Source organism: Felis catus, chromosome C1 (assembly GCF_018350175.1).
Source record: "Felis catus isolate Fca126 chromosome C1, F.catus_Fca126_mat1.0, whole genome shotgun sequence".
NCBI classification, from domain to species: domain Eukaryota; kingdom Metazoa; phylum Chordata; class Mammalia; order Carnivora; family Felidae; genus Felis; species Felis catus.
Window position 1 is genome coordinate 177234741 of NC_058375.1, and position 20027 is coordinate 177254767.

At 39.6% G+C, this 20027-nt stretch overlaps 2 protein-coding genes across 11 annotated transcripts in view; one reads left to right on the forward strand and one right to left on the reverse strand.

Annotated features, from left to right (window-relative positions):
• NEMP2 (nuclear envelope integral membrane protein 2) overlaps nt 1-20027 on the reverse strand; it is a 123543-nt gene that overhangs the window by 48384 nt on the left and 55132 nt on the right. For 6 of the 7 annotated variants that reach the window (XR_002744889.2, XR_006583430.1, XR_006583433.1 and 3 more), the window contains exons 9-11: nt 10329-10464; nt 3484-3722; nt 2189-2303 (exon numbers count right to left, since the gene is read on the reverse strand). Coding sequence is in view for 1 of the 7 variants with exons in the window: in XM_045034148.1 (XP_044890083.1) it covers nt 19935-19962 (28 nt within the window). In the remaining 6 variants the exon portion in view is untranslated. Of the gene's footprint in view, nt 1-2188; nt 2304-3483; nt 3723-10328; nt 10465-18271; nt 19963-20027 lie in introns of those variants that run through there. The other variant, XM_045034148.1, reaches the window with a different exon arrangement.
• Nucleotides 1-20027, forward strand: part of MFSD6 (major facilitator superfamily domain containing 6) — a 78164-nt gene that overhangs the window by 35603 nt on the left and 22534 nt on the right. For all 4 annotated transcript variants that reach the window (XM_023259553.2, XM_023259552.2, XM_045034147.1 and 1 more), the window contains exon 3: nt 17106-17203. In XM_023259553.2, the coding sequence (XP_023115321.1) occupies nt 17106-17203 (98 nt within the window). The remainder of the gene's footprint in view (nt 1-17105; nt 17204-20027) is intronic.

Genomic DNA, 20027 nt, shown 5'->3' on the forward strand with positions numbered 1-20027 from the left:
TGGGGTGCTCAAGTGAGACATTTTCTGTGGAATGAAATTGCATTTTAAGGTATAGCCTTATCTGGAAAAACTTAAACACATGCAGGAAGACATGTACATGGACACTTACTTGCTTATGCAGCTTTCTAACAGTGGAAAAGAAAGTCTAAATATCTATCAACTGGAGAATAAATATGTTCAATATGGTATAGTCGTAAGATAGAAGCCTATGCAAAAGGTAAAAGGAATGGACTAGATCAATATGCCAACATGGAAAGCTCTCAAAAATATGTTGAATGGGGGGGTTGTGCCTGGGTGGCTCAGTTGGTTAAGCGTCCAACTTCGGCTCAGTTCAAGATTTCACAGTTTGTGAACCCCCACATAGGGCTCTATGCTGACAGCTCAGAGTCTGGAGCCTGCTTCAGATTCTGTGTCTTCCTCTCAGCCCCTCCCTGGCTCTCTCTTTTTCTCTCTGTCTCTCTAAAAAATAAATAAACATTAAATAAAATCTTTAAGAAATATATTGAATGGGGAAAAAGCAAGTTTCAGAATGATACATAGTTTGGTACATTTATGCATATCTTCACAATGCATTTTATTTTATTTATTTATTTTTTATTATTTTTTTTAATGTCTATTTATTTCTGAGACAGAGCATGAGTGGGGGAGGGGCAGAGAGAGAGGGAGACACAGAATCCAAAGCAGGCTCCAGGCTCTGAGCTGTCAGCACAGAGCCTGACGTGGGGCTCGAACTCACAGATCGTGAGATCATGACCTGAGCCGAAGTCGGACGCTTAACAGACTGAGCCACCCAGGCACCCCTTCACAATGCATTTTAAAAGCTACACATATTTTAAGGCCACCTTGGTGGCTCAGTCGGTTAAGCATCTGACTTCATGAAGCTCAGGTCAGGATCTCACCATTCATGAGTTCAACCCAGATTCGGGCTCTATGCTAACAGCTCAGAGCCTGCAGCTTGCTTCAGATTCTGTGTGTGTGTGTGTGCGCGCGTGTGTCTCTCTGCCCCTCCTGCACTGGCATGCTGTCTCTCTCTCTCTTTCAAAAATGAATAAACATTAAAAAAATTTAAAAAAAATAAAAGCTACACATATTTTTATGGGTATATCTATATCAAAAGACATTTAAATTTGGAGAGGAAAAATATATTTCAAATTCCTATCAGCCCTGGACAGGATGTAGAAAGGTGGTGACTGGGATGGGGAACAAAGAGGACAAGAAGAACCTCCACTTTATCCATAATATTTAATTTTTAAAGAAAATATGGAAAAATACTCATAATTTTCCATTCTTGGTGCTAGATATATACCTTGCAGGTTTTTTCTGGATTTTCTGTTGGAAAATAGCTGAAAGCTTGTCTACTTATAGTGAATCATTATAATTATACTTATATAGAATTGTTAGTGTAACTGTATATATTTTATAGACATGTATTATATACCAATATGTCAAACATTGAGAATTTGTGCCCCTGATATGTACATTGCCCATGTGTTTACTCCTAAGTAGCATATATATAAATGACTAAAAGTGTATTTTATATAAGTATCATGGCCTCAGGTCTTTCAAATGAGATCAGAGGCAAATTTATACTATCTTATTGGGAATTAATATCAAACTGCCCAACAACCATGTTTTGGGTAGCAAGTACATTTCTTTATATACAAAAAGAAATTAAGGTACCAAAAAGACAAGTGAAATCCCAAAGACCATAAAGTTTATTACAGGCAGTAAGCCCAAGTATGAGTGTTTGTACCAGTAGTTTAATTATTTTGAGTCATACAGTGCCCATTTACTGCCTTTTTTTGTGTGCAGTCAAAAATCTAAGTAATCTGACTAATTATATTTCTACTTCTCCATGGAAATATTTACCAGACTGCAATTGTATAATTGTGTAGGATACTTTCAAGAGTAGATAAGAAAAGAAATTTTCTGGGGCGCCTGGGTGGCGCAGTCGGTAAGCGCCCGACTTCAGCCAGGTCACGATCTCGCGGTCCGTGAGTTCGAGCCCCGCGTCGGGCTCTGGGCTGATGGCTCAGAGCCTGGAGCCTGTTTCCCATTCTGTGTCTCCCTCTCTCTCTGCCCCTCCCCCGTTCATGCTCTGTCTCTCTCTGTCCCAAAAATAAAATAAACGTTTAAAAAAAAAAAAAAAAAAAAAGAAATTTTCTTAGAAGTTTACTACGAAGCATACCTCTCCAAAGCCTTTCCAACTGGAAGGAAGAATACTGCTCCGTTCTTATTGCTGAAGTAGTAAGCGTCTTTTCTTCACCTTTTCTCTGCTGAAAATAGCATCTCTGAATAGTAATCTATAAGCAGACAAACAGTAATTTGTTAACTTTTCCTGAAAAAGATAATCCACAGATTGAAGCTCAGACATTTTCAAAAAGAGTAAATGTTATTACATTTGTCTAGGTACTGTATCTTTGAACCATGCTGCGGTGTTTTGAAGTTGACCACTGGGTACCGTGAGGAATCCTCATGGATGAAGTGTTGGCCATAGTCCTTGGCTGTGACTGTGGATGTTGGCCAGACATTTCATTTCATTTAGAAGAATGAGAAAGAGAAGGGAGCAAATTGGTCTAGCCTTGGCTTCAGTCACCTTTTCAAGCCCTGGTAGAATTGTGGGGTAGTCTGGTAGCTATCCTGTTTCCTTTTGTTCTTCTTTTTGCCAGTCTACCTATAGGGAGTGTGTGTGTGTGCATGACCTAGGTTCAGATCTCACACTTACTGTATGTCTGACCTTGGTTAAGCAGCGATTTAGCTTTGTTAAGCCTTTTAGGTTCCTCATTTATAAAATGGGGTTAATAATTGTACTTAGCTTCATAGCATTGTGATTAAGATTAAATGACATAATGGATAGCAATGCTAAGTGCTCAACTATAAACAGTAGGTCGTATTGTTACTGTTATTATTAATTGACTCCTTCAACAAGTATTTATTAAGCACATACTAGATGACAGAGACTTTCCTAGACCCTGGAGCTATATCAAGTGTGTAGTAAGATAAACACAGGCTCCTCATGGAAGGAACTAACATACGGTTGGGGTAGACAATAAGCAGTAAACAGATTATTTTATTTCTGAGGAAAATGAGTAATATATGGCAAAAATAACACAGGATGAGGGTTCACAGAATGACTGAGTAGAGGAGACTGTTTTAGCTTGGGTGGGCTAGGAGAAGTGACTTTCTCTGAAGAAGTGACATTTGAGTAGAGTCCTGAATAGAAGCCACCCAGTGAAGATTTGGGGCACCGAGGAAGCCACAAGTGCGAATGGCCTAATGTGAGAGTGAGGACTAACGGGAAGTCAGCAAGGTGGACAGGGATCCTGCAGGGCCTTGAGGACCACATTAAAGGATAGCACGTGACACATCTAAGAGAAGTGGGAGCCATTGGCGAGTTTGAGCAAGTGGTGATATGAACAGATTTCTGCTTTTGTGTTTTTTAAAAATATCTATATGAGTGGTAAATTTATCATCATTATTTACCTTGTTCTACTTTAGAAGGGTCCCAATTTACTTCATTCTCTGAGTTACAGAGAAATTATAGGTTGTTTTCTTCTTAAGTCATAAACTGGTAATCCATGCACTACCTTTGTTGATTTAATGCCTTCCACCAATCCAGATGAAGGTTTTGAGTTTTTGTGGGGTTTTCTTTTTCTTCTCTTTTTTTTCTTTCTTATTTTTTTTTTTTTTAGCAACTTCACAATTCAGAATAGCCATGCAATCTAGAGGATAAACAAAAAATAAACATTAAACATTTAAAAATCTCCAACTTTAACAAAAATATAATTATAGGATGATACTACAAAAATAATAATAGCTGGTATGCTACCATTTGAGTGCTTATTATGGAAAAGTGCTTACGAAGGCATGTGCTAAATACTCTATGCCACACCCTCATTTAACTCTTTTAGTGGCCTTGTGAGTTAAGCATTGGTATGTCTATTTCAAAGAAGAAAGGTTCAGAGTAGTTAAATAAGTTGCCCGTGGTGACACAGTTAGTAAACAGCAGAGGTAAGATTCAAACCCAAGCCATTCAGATCCCAAAGCTCATGATCTCAGGTACTTTATAGATTCATGGGCACAGAGTTAGAGTGGCAAGTATTGCCCCTTTATGCAACCCAGTCTTACCTCTCAGTCTTCTTCTTTTCTGTTGTGGATGACCAGTGTCAGTACAATTTTTTCACCTGTTTCAAGTACCTTCCTTTATCTTCCTGGTAAGACCTCCATTCCTCTAAAATGCCCCATTCTCTCAAATTATTCCTTTTACCCCCGATGAAATTCACATTTCTCCAGATTAGCTGCCTTTCAGTAGTGTGAGGATGAGAGTAATATAAAACTCACACTGAATATAAGTGGAAAAAACTAATGTTTCTCATGATGGCTGTGTATCATATAGAGTTAATTCACAATTAAATATTATGTTCACTCAATGTTTTTTTTAAAAGAAAGCTTTATTAAAGACCAGATCCTGTTCTAGGATACAATGTTGAACAAGATAGACATAGCACCTCTATCATGGGGGTTCACACAGTGTGGAAGACCATGTAACAAACAAAAGTGTTGGGTGCTACAGAAATGTTAACTTAGGCACCTAAGACATTGGGAATGGGAAAAGAATAAAGCAAATAAAACTGAAAGTTCTTTTGGGCAGGATTTACTGTAGCTGGAGCAAGGGAGAAGTTATTTTGTGAGCTAGATACCACATAGGTGGTGGTGCCACCCGCCAAGGAAGGGAACCCAGGGAGGCGGGGAGAGGATACTGGAGTATGGACGTTGTGTGAAGCCTCTGAGACAGTGGAGATGCCCACTGTTGTATTTGTAAGTCTAGATCTTGGAAGAGAGGAGGAGGCTGGAGAGAGGTCTTTGGTGGAACACTGACTGGCATGTAAGTAGGACAACTAGCTCCATCCCATGATTTCAGTTTTCTGTAACCATCTTCCTTCTCTACTTCCCTTCAGCTAGTAGATCCATTTTGGGAAACCATTTACCCCAAATAAGGAACGTGTTACTATCAGTGTTACTTCTGGAAGCAGTGCCAACCATAGAGCAGGACTATTGAAAAGAGGCAAACTCAGTGCTTCTAAGATGGGGATGAAAATTATATCCTAAAGTCAGAACCTGAAGTCTTGATGATTATTTTTCTAATGTTCTCTTGATGTTATTCACTCATAACTCAAGGCCTTCATCCTAGAGTGAGCCACTATTCACCCTTAGGAATGGTGGCCCCTGCATTTCCATGGGACTGGAGAAACATAGTACTGGAGGGAATATGATGCCCCAAATAGCCTAATGGCTTAGGTGTGATTTTTTGTGCTTAGGGCTTACTTGATAAGTGCAATTTAAACTAAGAAAGCAAACCAAGACCAGCAAACAAATCAATTACTATTTTTTAATACACATGCCTGAAGGTAAAATTATTTTTTTATTGCCTTAACTGAGGAATGCCACTGATAACTGGAATATACTTTATTCCACAGATTCTTGTATCTTTTAGAGGGAACCATTTTATTCTCAGTTTCCTAATTAGACTACATTAGAAAATCATTATTTCCATTTCTAATTTCTAGATCACCAATAAAAATAAATGGAAATAATATTGCAGGCTTTACAATTTATACAGTTTTCATAAATATTTTTATTGTTATAGCCACTTGACAAAACAGTTAAGTTTTGTTATATTCATTTTACAGTGGCTTGATGAGAGCCGGATAACCTCCATTGGTGGAAAAGACATGTTGACTCCCTGGGGGCCTGGGGTGGAGCACCTGAGAACCTGCAGCCAGGGTTCACGGAGCCCCAGGGTATGTTCCTAATTGTGTCAGAGAACATGGGTATTAAGAACAGAGAAGCCTGTTGCTATGGACTGAATTGTGTCTACCCTGAAATCCATGTGTTGAAGCCCTAACCCCAAGCGTGATGGTATCTGGAGATGGGGCCTTTGGGAGGTGACTGAGGTTATATGAAATCATGAGGGTGGGGCCTTCATGATGGGATTAGTACCCTTATAAGAAGAGACACTAGAGAGCTTGCTCTGGCTCTTTCTCTCCACCATGGCAGGACACAGTGAGAAGGTGGCCATCTGCAAGTCAGGAAGAGGGTTTTGAGCAGAATCCAACAGTGCTGGCACCCTGTTCTCAGATTTCCATGTTCCAGAACTGTTAGAAAATAGATTTCTCTTGTTTAAGCCACCCATTCTGTAGTATTTTGTTATGATAGCCTGAGATGACTAAGACCTATGTCCTAACAGGGCAAGGAGAGCCTGAGAAGGATAGAGAGGGCTGGGATTCCCAAAGATTCTAAGAGTCAGAGGATACTGGAGTAGGAGTGATGTGTGGCTTAACATTGGGATGACTGTGAGAGTGAGTCAAGCAGTGGTAAACTTCTTTTTCTGCATGTGTACTCCATTCCTGGTGGCATTTACATTGGTTGGATGGGCAGATCCACCATGCATGACTAAGAAGGAACAGATTTGCTATGATTGCCCAAGGTCTGCCCTTCTGAATGGTGGGGTGGGGACTCAGCCCAGGTCTCTGGCTGGTAGATCCCATACTCTTTTCAGTGAATCAGATAATAATGTTGGCATCCATCAAAGTAGATGAAGACTAGTTTCATTATTACTTGATTACTCTTAACCAAGTTACTCTTAATTATGAATACTCTTTTGTTACTACTAAGTTATTACTATTAAGTTATTCTTAGTTCTTTTTTTTTTTAATTTTTTTTCAACGTTTTTAATTTATTTTTGGGACAGAGAGAGACAGAGCATGAACGGGGGAGGGGCAGAGAGAGAGAGGGAGACACAGAATCGGAAACAGGCTCCAGGCTCTGAGCCATCAGCCCAGAGCCTGACGCGGGGCTCGAACTCACGGACCGCGAGATCGTGACCTGGCTGAAGTCGGACGCTTAACCGACTGCGCCACCCAGGCCCTCCAAGTTATTCTTAGTTCTATCAACAAGATTTTGTTAGAAATCTAGTATGTTTCAAATGCAAGTAGAATATCACAGCAAATTTTTGTGAAACAAGATTTTTAAGGTAGAATGGTCATTGGTGTGTGTGTGTGTGTGTGTGTGTGTGTGTGCGCGCGCGCGTGTGTGTGTGTAAAAGAGTACCCTTTCAATTTCTCTGTTTGCCTCCAATCCTCACGGTCAGGGTGGAGGAGGTCTGCTGACTATGGGAAGGGTGTAGGATTTGACAGCAGAAGACCTCAAGTTGAGTCTTGGTTCTGCGATTTGTTTAGTTTTGTGACTCTGGCAACTTGGTTCACCTTTCAGGGCCTTGATTTCTTCAGCTGCAAAATAGGATTCATGAGAACTCTTGCCCTTCCTATTTCAGAAGATTATTGGCAGGAACAAATGAGATAGTAAGTGGGAAAAATGCTAAAGAATTGGAGAACATTATAGAAATACTAGTATGAAGGGTTAGGCATGGTGAGGGGCCTGCAGTAAGCAGAGGTCTCAAGGCCACTGAGGTTGATGGTCTTTTTTCCTTAATGTCACAAAAAAGGGGGAAGAGGAGTGGGTTTGGACAGAATCTAATATTCAGTTACAGTTTCCTATTTTGAAAAAGAATGGAACAAAATTTCTAGTCATAAAAATGTATTAATTGACAAGTTTGGGGCAGGAGTTTACTGAAATTGTATTTTTTTGTTCTTTCTTGAAAAACTCATAACCTAATTTTCACTTCAGGGAAAGTGTTTAGCATTGTGAGCTGGGATTACATTGAATTAAGTCTGAAAGCTAGTGAAAGTTCAAGAAAGAGAGAAAGAGAGGGAGATAGCTCAAATTCAGTGTTGGTAGGTAGAGTAGTTGACTCTTCACAGTGGGTTCTGTGGAGCTACTTTAGGGATCAAGGAAGGGAAAAGATCCGGGCAACTTTCAACCCCCTGGTGGGCTAAGCCCATCTCAGAGACCTCCCAGGCGGGTCTAGAGACCTGAAGTGTTGATGAACACAGCCTGAGTCGGTGGTTGGACCTACACAAGATGGAGACTCTTAGCCCCTGTCTTTGCTCTCCCCTTATAATCCTGTTAGGGGTGTGTGTGGGGGGGGGGTGCCCCTCCCTAATTTCTGTTCCTTACCCAGCCCAAGCCAGATAGTCAATTTCTGATTATTTGGTTTCAAAGTCTGTCTGCTTGGGGACAGAAATCCTGGCTCACCTTGTGTCCTGCCTTAGCATTGACACCTGAACTTTCTGGGGCTACCTCAGGAGAAATAGGTTTTTGACCCATTTTATCTCATAACAAAATTTTCCTCTTAACTTTTCTTTTTTGATCCAGGATATTGGAAAGCTGTTGACTGGCATTTGCTTTACTACTTTCCTCTTATGCCATTCCTCTTAATGATTCATCAAAGTTTAAAATGTTAACTGTCTTCTAAAGTCAACTCAAACATATATCCAACTTCCTTGATCCAAACGCATAGCTGTTACCATAGGCATAACCACACTAGCGTCACCAGGCCCTGTCGCTACTGGTCCAATCCACAGGCGTTTCTTCAGGCCCTTGTCTAAGTCTGACTTCATGTAGGAACCCTGGAGTAGGAACACAGCACATTGTTGTTATCTACCAAAAGAGCCAAAGGGCAAGGGAGCAGGGACCTTGACTTTCACTGGCTAATGGATTTTAAGGCCCCCATTCTGCCTGTCTGGACCTCTATTTCCTTGTCTTTATAAGACGGTTGGACTTAATGGCTGTGGCTTCTTTGAGTTCTGACTCTAATGATCTAACTTTCTACTGTGGTTGGTTTTAGTATGTGAAAAACCACACATCAGACCTCACTGCTCCCTGCCCACCCCTGCAAAGACTCAGATTCTGAATGGGTTTTGCTGAGAAATCAGAAATGTGCACACAGCCATTCATGCAAATTCATCCAGGCGATGCCATGACAACAGACTGTCTGGTCAGAGATGGGCAATGTGATTTATGATGGTAGATCTGTATAGAGGATTTTCTTTCTGCAAGGCCAGTAGATTTGAATGGAAGTTAGAACTATAAAACTTGGACATTTATCCATGTACTGGCTCAGAATTTGTAAAAGACTTGGCTGCCCTTGCTGAGATGTTTGCATTTTATTTTGTTTGCATTTTATTTAATGCTAGTGAAGGCAGTTATGACCATTCCTGAGAAAAGTCTACTGCCAGTATGTCTGTGCCCTGGATGACATCACTTCAGACAAGGTGCAGCCTAGGCCCCACCGTGCTGCCTGTTGTAAAAACGTATTAATTAGCACTGTTTGTCAAAGCCTTTCACTCTACATCAACCACTGGAAAAGTAAATAGCAGTCCCCTAGATAACATAAATGAATAAATATAGTTGGATTGTGTTGTACAAACTGCTAACAATTCTTTTCTAAGGGTTCAGCCTCATGCTGACTTCAGAAGCCCAGGGCAGCTACCACTGGCATCATACATTTTATTTCTGATCCACGGAATAAATAGCTCTTGAGTAAAACACGGCATTCTTTACTAAATTTTGTTGGAATTCTAAGTAACCTTGGAGATCATTTTTGTGGCCTGAATTGTGTCCCCTCCCCCAAATTCATATACTGAACTCCTAACCTCTAATACCTCAGAATGTGACTGCATTTGGAGACAGGGTCTTTAAAGAGGTTGTTGAGGGGCACCTGGGTGGCTCAGTCAGTTAAGCGTCTGACTTTGACTTGGGTTATGATGATGTGGTTTGTGGGTTTGAGCCCCATGTTGGGCTCTCTGCTGTCAGCCTGGGGCCTGCTTCGGATCCTCTGTCCCCCTCGCTCTCTGCCTTCCCACACTTGGGCTATCTCTCTCTTTCTCAAAAATAAACATTTAAAAAAATTTAAAGGGTAGTTGAAATGAAGTCATTAGCGTAGACCAGTGTCTAATATAATGGGTGTCCTTATGAGAAAAGGAGATTGGGACACAGGCACACATTGAAGAAAGACCATGTGAGGACACAAGGAGAAGACAGCCATCTACAAGCCAAGGAGAGAGGCCTTAGAAGAAACTAATACTGCTGATACCTCGATCTTAGATTTCTAGCCTCCAGAATTGTGAGAAAATCAATTCTGCTGTTTAAGTTACCCAGTCTGAGGTATTCGTTATGGTAGAGCTAGCAAACTAATACCATCACATAGGCTTAGCTTGAACCCAGTTTAGATTTCTTTCCCCCTAATCCTCGGCAGATGGTTATTTAGTCTTTGGCCGCTTCTAGTGATGTGGAACTTGCTACCTCACAAGGTAGCTAAGATCTTGTCTCACTTAGGACTCTTTCACTTGAGGAAGCAGAAAACCTTACTCAAAGGGGCTTAAGGAAAACAAGGAATGTATTGTCCAACTGCAAAGTCTAGCAGATACCTGTAGGGGTAGCTTTAATCGGAGCTCATATGATGCAGTCAGAACCTGGGTTTCTTCGTCTACCAGCTCTGCCTTCTACTGGGTAGGCTTCCTATGCCTATGCTGAAGTCCCAGGCCGGTCCAGGATCAGATCCAGCTGAAAAGAGAGAATGCTTTATTTTCTTAGTTTCTGCTTAGCAGCTAAAACAATTTCTATTGTACTGACTGCTCACAGGTCTGACTTAGGGTTAACATAGCCCCTTCCCTCCTCAGCAGAAAAGGCCTTTATGAATGTCCCTCATACAGCTTTGTCTCTCCAGTTCTCTCATGGATTTTCCACAGGGCATCTTATCCCAGACTCCCCACTATTCTTTCCCCTCCTTATTGTGGCTCCTTTCTTTTTTGCCAGTGATCTCTTTAATTGTTCCCACTTCCTCCTGTGGTTTGGCCAAAGTCAAGAACAGTGAGACTATTATCTCCTTTTGGTTTGGTCAAGATACTCCTTCAGCCTGAATTTTGATGAACTTGTTTAACTCCCTCAAATTTAACTTAGGGTCAACTAAAACTCTTGAGGCCTTTTTCAAATTAATTGCTATACTAAATGTCAATGATTCTTGTTTGGAAGTGATAGAATTTGTATTTTATATATACCTCAGGTCATCTCATGGAAAATTTTTAAACAAAAACTTATATGGGGTGTGTGTGTGTGTGTGTGTGTGTGTGTGTGTGTGTGTGTGTGTTCGGTCATCTAACTTTTACCCAAATGGAAACTAGAACAAAACAGCATATTGTGTCTTCCAAGTAGTTGGGTTCCATTAATTAAGGTTCTGTTTTGTTTTGAACATCCTTATTTTTCTACCTAAGATACACACAACCTTAAGAAAAAGTAGACAGATAAACTAAAGGGACAATAGAGAGGAGTAAATATGGCCAGGAACCAGCACAGTGAGCCAGCTGATGATTGCCATAATTATACTCTTAGCTTATCAATCACTGAGAGAGGAAATATTTGAAGGCAGCTAAATAAAGAATGACTTAACACCAACAGAGGCTCAGACTTCACTTTTTCTAGCAGAAAAAAAAGGAAGTATTGGTAGCTGTACAAACCACAGGTAAATGAATAGTCTTTTTCCTTCAATCACTCTTCGGACATACAATATTGTTCTTATGCTCTGTTCTACAAGGATTGGTCCGTAGCCAGCTATGCCTGTTTAATGAAAGGAGCTTGGTGACTTGGTGTCTCTATTGATGATTCCCTTGGCTGTGCTGTGTTTTGTACGGGAGCGCCACTGATTCTTTGAGCTTTGTGGCATGTATGCTAACTCTTAGTCCTCTAGTGAGATGGGCCTGTGGGTACCCAAGAACCCTGTTATCTGCTAGTGCACATGTGTTGAAGATTCACTGCATGATGCTTCAGGAGGCCCTCAGATAAGCAAACAACAGACAGCTGTTCATTGAACTATTGCTTGTTCACAGAAATGACTTAATATTATCTTCAACCATAGCCTATTAACATTAATCACAAATGGTGACAAATATGGACATCCATTTTTTTAATCATCCTAGTTCCAGGTTTTTTTTATAAATCAAATAATTCTTTCACATACCTGTCTCTTATATACACACACACATAAAATCATAAGCATAATATATTTCATAGTTCATATCTTGTTCATCACTGTATCCCTGGCACTTAGCACAGTGTGTTCAGTAAATATTTGTTGAGTGATGTTCTATTTAAAGTATTTATATTTTCCCTCTAGTTATTGAATATTTATTGAGTGCCTACTGTGTGCCAAGCACTGGGGATAAAACCTAGCCAATATTACATGAAATTGATCTCACCCCGCATGAAGCATACAGCCAGGTTGTTGTCACACAGGTACAACTGAGATAACGATTATGATGAGAGGCACATGATAACAGCTGTGATCACATATAAAGGAATTGAGTGAGATTGGAAGGAAGGGTAGGACATCAGGTCATACTGAGGGATAGGTTGGGACAGTAGCCCAGTGGGTCCATTTGGCATTTGTGTGGCTGGAGGACAGAGAGCTAAGCAGAACATTGTACCAGATAGGCTGCAGAGAAACATGTTTTATAATAGAATCTTGTTTCTATCAGCTGCTTTGTTTCAAAGGTTCCCATTGTGTCACATACATTTTCTGATGATCCAAGTGGTCCTTGAAGTAAATAAGCACTTTCCTGAAGTCTCTAGAGAGAGACTGCCATTTCCTTTGTCCAGGAAGAATACAATAATGGTGATGCTGATTATTTTATGTCCTTTTCTTAACTATTTGTGTCTATATGGTTACTTACATTCAATCTCACAACAAATTCAAAAGATAGCAATAATATTGAATAGTAGCTAGGATATCATATTGTTTTCATAATTTTTTAAAAGTTTATTTTAATTACTTTGAGAGACAGAGAACGGGAGGGGCAGAGAGAGAGAGAGAGAGAGAGAGAGAGAGAGAGAGAGAATCCCAAGCAGACTCCACACTGTCAGTGCAGAGCCCAATGTGGGACTTGAACCCACAAACTGTGAAATCATGATCCTAGCTGAAGTCGAGTTGAATGCTTAACCAACTGAGACACCCAGGAGCCCCCCAAAATACTAGTTTTATTATAAAATAACCACCAATTTGTCCTTCCAATACTGTGAATTGTGGTTGTATAAGAAATTATAATGTCATAAACACTTTTTTTCTCCTGTTATATTTTGCTCAAATACAGAATCAAGGTGCAGGGGCACTTTGTCAAGGTGACACTTGTCACACGTTTGACAAGTGATTTGGGTTTTCCATGGTGTAGTTGTTTTCTGCTAAAGCATTTGCTTCCTACCAATCGTGTTCATCCTCTTTATAGAGAAGTTCACTTATATCAACCACCTATTCTAAAATTGCCTTTATTTCTTGCCTAATTTTATGCTTACTGACTTCCTGTTGTGAAATAGGAAAGCGATGAGGTTGTCTCTGAGCTTCTTCATTATAGATGCTCATTAGGTATCTGTATCTCAGTGAGAAGCATTTTTCACCCTATTCTTCTGTACTTCCAGACCTCATAGTGCTCAGGAATAATCTAGGACTCTGAACATGTGCTTTATATTCAGTATAAAGAATTTGACCGTCCAGAAGATGATCTAGTAAAACATTTTTAATTTCTTTTTGTTCCAAATCCTTAATTTCATAGGTGTGCATGAATTCATTTGCTAGGGCTGCCACAATAAAGCACCACAGATTGGATGGCTTAAACAACTAGAAATTTATTTTCTGAACAGTTCTGGAAGCTAAAAGTCCAAGATCAAGATGTCAGCAGGTTTTATTTCTTCCAAGGAACTCTACACTGTCTTCATCCCAGCCTTCTCTCTGTGCCTGTCTCTGACCTGTTCTGTTCTCTTCTTATCAGGACACCAGTCATACTGGATTAGGACCCACCCATGCGACATCATTTAAATGTCGTATTTAATGATATGTATTTAATGATACGTATACGTATTTAAAGGCCCTATCTCCTTATATAGTCACACTCCAAGGTACTGAGGGTTAGGACCTGGGACTTCAACATATGAAATTCAGGGGACACAATTCAGCCCATAACAGTGAATGAAATGTCAGTTTAAAAATTTTTTTAATGTTTATTTATTTTTGAGAAGCGGGGGAGGGGCAGAGAGAGAGGGAGCTACAGAATCCAAAGCAGACTCCAGGCTCCAAGCTGTCAGCACAGAGCCCGATGCGGGGCTCGAACCCACGAACCGTGGGATCACGACCTGAGCCAAAGTTGGACATGTAACCGACTGAGCCACCCAGGTGCCCCTGCCTGTTATTAATCTTAAAGTTGAGCGTCTGACTTCAGCAGGGATAATAACATATACTCTGCAGGCTTGTTATAATTACAACACAGTGAATCACCCAAAATAAGCACTCAATAAATTGTAGCATTATTATTATTGTTGTTATTAGTAGTAGTAGTAGTAGTAATTATTTTAAAGAAAAGCATCCAAGTACCCTCTTGTTTTCTGACAGTACTTTTATTCCAGAATTCCAAAAGAGAGAGAAACACTATCATTTCGTCCTCATCAACCATTCTGGGGTAGCCAGTGCTTCAAGAAATCAGCAAGAGTAAAATTGTGAATTGTGAGCAGAAAGGCAGCATTTTGACCCATGAAAAGGGAAAAGAATTAGATATGTATTTATTGAATAGTCATTGAAAAGTATTTCAGCAACCTAAGAATCTCTTTAATACGTGAAAGGGATATTTAAACTGACATATCACTGGGAAGCTGTGTGGCATGACCTAGACCAGTGGTTCTTTACCCTGGCTTAGTATCTGAATAAACTGGGGAGGTTTCTAAAGCACAGTGCGTGGGTTCCAGCCAGAGAGATCTTTATTGAGACTAGCATGGGCCTTGACATCTGTCGTTTTTAATAGTTACCTGAGTAAATCTGATGTATAGCCAAGAACTAATGAGCTAGATCAGGGCTTAGCAGGCTTCAGCCCTTGGGCCAAATCTGGCCTGCTGCCTGTTTCTGTATGGCCCAGAACTAAAGGTGGTTTCTGTATTTTTAAGTGGTTGAGAAAAGTCAAAGAAGAATAATATTTTGTGATGCATAAAAACTACAGTTGACCTTTGAACAACATGGGTTTGAACTGTACAGGTCCTCTTATACACAGAATTTTTCAATAAATATAGTATGGTACTGCAAATGTATTTTCCTTATGTTTTCCTCAGTAACATTTCCTTTATCTTATTATTAGAATATAGTATATAATACATATAACATATAAAATACATTAATTGACTGTTTATGTTATTGATAAGGCTTCCAGTCAATAGTAGGCTATTGGTAGTTAAGTTTTAGGGGAATCAAAAGTTATATGTGGATTTCCTACTATGCAGGGGGTTGGCACCTCTAATCCCTGCATTGTTTAGAGGTCAGCTGTCTATGAAATTTAAATTTCACTGTTTATAATTCAAATCTTACTGGAATACAGCCATCCATGCTCCCTCATGTACATATCGTCTATGCTGCTTTCACACTACAGTGGCAAGGTTGAGTAGTGGCAACAGACCTACAAAGCCTAAACTATTTATGTATGGCCCTTTACAGAAAATGTTTACTGACCCCTGAGGCTATGTCAGGGTCATCAACAGAGTTAGATTAGAACTTAAAAAGGAGACATGGGTTGTGTCATTTGTATGTTTGTGTGATGTATTTTGCATTTTAATTTCCTGTGGGCTTTTTGTTGTTGTTTCCCAGCAGAAGGACCCTTGTTGATGGATCTGTATAGCAAGTTTCTTCAGGAAATTTTTATCAAACAGGATCTAAACACATGCTTTTTTCCTCAAAACATTCAAGTACAAAGAACATAATGTCCACAGAATATGATAACCCAGACCTTTTCAACACTGAAGATCTCCTAAATCTCTTTTAATATCTATTTCCTATCCCATCCCTGCCCCTCAACCATTTTTGTCTTTCTTCCCATCCTTCTGTTCCCTATTTGTGGTTAATATCAGCTGGATGCCTCAAAGCATTTCCTTTCCTTGATCCAGTGTTGGGAAAAGAGAACAATGTTTATTTGATGATTTTAATATAAAAATATAGTTGAGCAAGATGAGGAAAATACCACTGACTGTTATATCGGCTTATTTCTTTTACCTTTGAATTTTCATTCACTTGAATTAAGAAAAAAAAAGCATTAAGATTAGAAAATTAGAGAAAATAGAAAACAAGTTAGAAAGAGAAATCCCTAGGGGTGCATGGGTGGCTCAGTCAGTTAAGCATCTGACTCTTGATTTCAGCTCAGGTCATCTCATGGTTTGTGAGATCAAGCCCCACATGGTGCTCTGTACTAACAGCACAGAGTCTGCTTGGGATTCTGTCTCTCTCCCTCTGTCTCTGCCCCTCCTCCACTTGTGTGTGCTCACTTGTTCTCTCTCTCTCTCTCAAAATCAATAACTAAACTTCAAAAAAAAAAAAGATTAAATAAAATAAAGAGAGAAATCTCTACCATCAGGCTGTGTTTTATACAAAGAAACAACCACCGTTTACTTCCAAACCAGCTCATCCAGTTCAGAAAGACAGAGAATGTAACGTACCACTTAAGGCCTTTATTTATTTTGTTTTTCTCACAATTTTGGTGGTGGTACTTATGAGGGGGGAAAGTGATGTTGATATATATTTATCAGTTTGGTAAGCATATGATATCATGGATTTATTTGTAAATAATGAAGATGTGTCAATTGAACTGACAGGAAAAAGTATTTGATCTCCAAATTGTTTATTATTCATCATCGGATGATAGTTTTCGATGACCTTGAGAGTCTCCTTATAAAACTTGGTGTCTTCGATATTGCATGTGAGACCAAGTTCATATTCATGTTCTCATTTTTATCCTGTCCTTCCCCCATCAGAGTGAAGTAGCTATAATCCCAGCATGTTTACCCTACAGCCACCTGGAAGGAAGCCAGTAATGTCATTAGACATGGCAGTGTGCCCAGGCTATCTTAAAAAAGCATCAGCTCTGCTCCTAATTAAGTTTCAGGAAGGGTGATGGTCACTTTTATATTAACAAGTGTTTTTGAAAAGGCTGACGGCAGATACGTTAGAAGCAGCCTTCTTTCTCCTAAGAGTTCCTGGTTAACTTGAATTGTCTTTTAGCTTGCCCACTCCTAAGTTTGAACACTGCTGGATGATGGATGGTTTGGGCAGGGGAAGACGTAGGTAATATTTGCATGCTTTATGCCTCATTCCAGGGCCTCATCTTCTTTTCCCCAACCCCCCTTTTTTTTAGGGTTCTGTACATTGGCCTGGCTTGCAATACGGCTCGCTATATTTATATTTCCTACCTGGAAAATGCCTGGACTGTTCTCCCCATGGAAGTTCTTCAAGGTAAGTTAACAGCTGGAATTAGAATTATTTTTCTACCTGACTGAGCTCTGACTGTGTAAAAGTTGAGTGGCCTTCAGCATGTGACTCTGTGAAGGAAGGGCAGTACTACTGTTTTATAGGATTTTGAAATGGTTGTTAAGGAAGAGGTGACATCAGGGGAGTTGGCTCTTCAGTTACTCTGAGTGTTCTGTGTTTGTTGAGCCAAACAAAGCTGGATTTGTCCCACACCCTTGTGATTAAACAAAGAAAAAGGAACTCTGGAATAAAATGTTATGTACAATTGTTAGGCATGCACATCCAAAGGTAGTTTTAAGTATAAAAGGATTTATCTTTTAAAGGCTTTGGTATTTTGGTGTTTGTAGGTTAACTATAGATACTGGAAAAGGTTGTCATAATTATTTTATTTCTTCAGTTACTTTGATCACATCTAGTGATTTACAACTAAAGCTTTAAAGTCAAGCTATTATTTTCCCATGAACTTTTAAAAGCTTTGCTCAAATATCCTGATGTGAGTTCTTCTCTTTGCTTCATTGGACTGTTTCCCTTCAACATATAACTTCGAAAAAAAATTTTTAGGAGGCTCTGGCCATATGCCTTAGGAGCAATGAAAACTTGGATTTCTACACAAAGTTCATTGCCATATTCGCTCATATAATCTAGACTGTGTATTGAAAACCCTTGTTAGCTGCTTGGCTGAGCCATTTGGTGGTTGGCATTATGATTAAAATAAAGGTTCAGGACAAGATGATTGGAGTTGAGGTCTTCTGGGACATCCCAGGCTCCTAAATCATTAATTGTACTAAATAGTATGTGATTATACACAATTTCATTAGCTTTAGAGACCGCCATTATTATTTTCCAACTCTGAGGATACAAATATAGCACAATCAACATAATTTCTCATCATGATCTGTAAGATGAAACAAAATGTATAAAATGCAAACACCAAATCCCATTGTGGCATTGAAAAAAAAAAAACTATCCTTATTGAAAGGAAACATAATTTATATTCACATTATAATAAAATTAAAATATATACATAATCTAAAGGTGCTTTTCTCAGGTCTGGCGCAATAGTATAATTGATGAAAGGGGATTTTATTTGTAACAGGAAATGGAAATTTGGTCTTATAAGAAATTATTGTTCATAACAATTAGAACTCTGAAAGAGTCTTTTTTTTTTTTTAATGTTTATTTTTGAGGGGGGGGGGGTGGGTGCAGAGAGAGAGGGAGACACAGAATCCAAAGCAGGCTCCAGGCTCTGAGCTATCAGCACAGAGCCCAACAAGGGGCTCGAACTCACGAACCATGAGATCATGAGCTAAGCCGAAGTCAGATGCTTAACCAACTTAGCCACACAGGTGCTCCTCTGAAAGTCTTGAGGCAGAGCACATACCTCAGCATTGTGTCATTTAAGAATAACAAAGCACTAAATATGGACTGCAGGAAAGACTTGTGTAATAACATGGCAAATGCAACACAGTTCTTTGATATCCCATTTTTAGTCCTATTGTATGAGGCAGGATTCTTGCCTCTTTATTAATTGGTATGCCACAGTGTGCAGACTCTACATTAAAAAGCTAACTGGTATGCCCGTAGAAAACAAAGCATATTGTAATAATATATGCATATATCTTTCTTTCTCCTTTTAATTTGATATGAATTAAATGACATAAGTGACTCAAGAAAAGAGAGCAGAAGAGAAGCTTTTTAATTAACTGGTTAAAGGAACAAAAGAGGAATTTTATAAAAGGGAAAAAATAAATGTAGTTATGAATCAAAAAACTTTTTTCCTATTAATTTATCAAAGGTATATTAAATAACTACAAGAGTCAGGTAGCATGCTGGGAATGTAATAAAGGTAATAAAATGTAATAAAAAATAATATATTAACTAGGGCCCCAAGGTCTCCCCATCTGTTCTGGAAGCTGGATATGTAAACACATAATTACTACAGCATGTTAGATGGAATCAGAAAAATGTACCAGGTAACAGAGAAGCTCCTTGGAAGGAGCAGGGAGTGGAATGATAAAGATATTATTTAAAGATTTCCCAAGGAAATCACTTATGAGCTGGAGTTTGAAGGGTGCATAGGAATCCACTCTGGCATAGAGAAAATGCCACAGAGCCATGTGCCAGAGCCAAGACATGGAAAGCAGAATGGCAACTTCAGGGAAACTAAGTGTATGCCATGGCTAGAGCTTGATGGGTTTATCATCATCATCCCAAGCTGCCAACCCAGGACATATTTACATAATACTATGGATACCTCAGAGTGGTTATCCCAGGATTTAGGGAGCTGGCCATGTTTGAATCCAAACAGGAATTCCGCTTCCCATGGCAGGCTATCGTTTGTACCTCTGTCGTTCATTTTATTTTCCCCTGTGCTCTTAGAAATCTAGTTCCTGATCTGAAGCAAGTGAAAGGGGGATCTGAAAATACCTAGAGTCACTTTGTCTCACAGAGGGCTCTGTGACCACTTCTAAGAGTTCTTTGTGTCTAAGACTGGAGGAGACCGTTTGATACCCTAGCAGAAGTGAGTGCTGAGTGTGTTTTGGTTGTACAATGGAAACAAAATCCCTTGCCTTTGTTAGACCCATGCGCTCCCCACAGAAAATAGTGGATCACCCACGTGGAATAAATCTGGCATCACAGAAATGCACTTCTGACTGAAGAGGTTTGTTTTGCCAGTCTGGATTCTTCCACCTTTACAGGTGTCGTCCAAGTGCTTTCAAGTCTTTGTGCTTAAGGCAGCTCCACTTAGGATGTAGGAGAGACAAGAAAAAATGATGAAAAAACACTGAGTTAATTATAGGACAAGCCC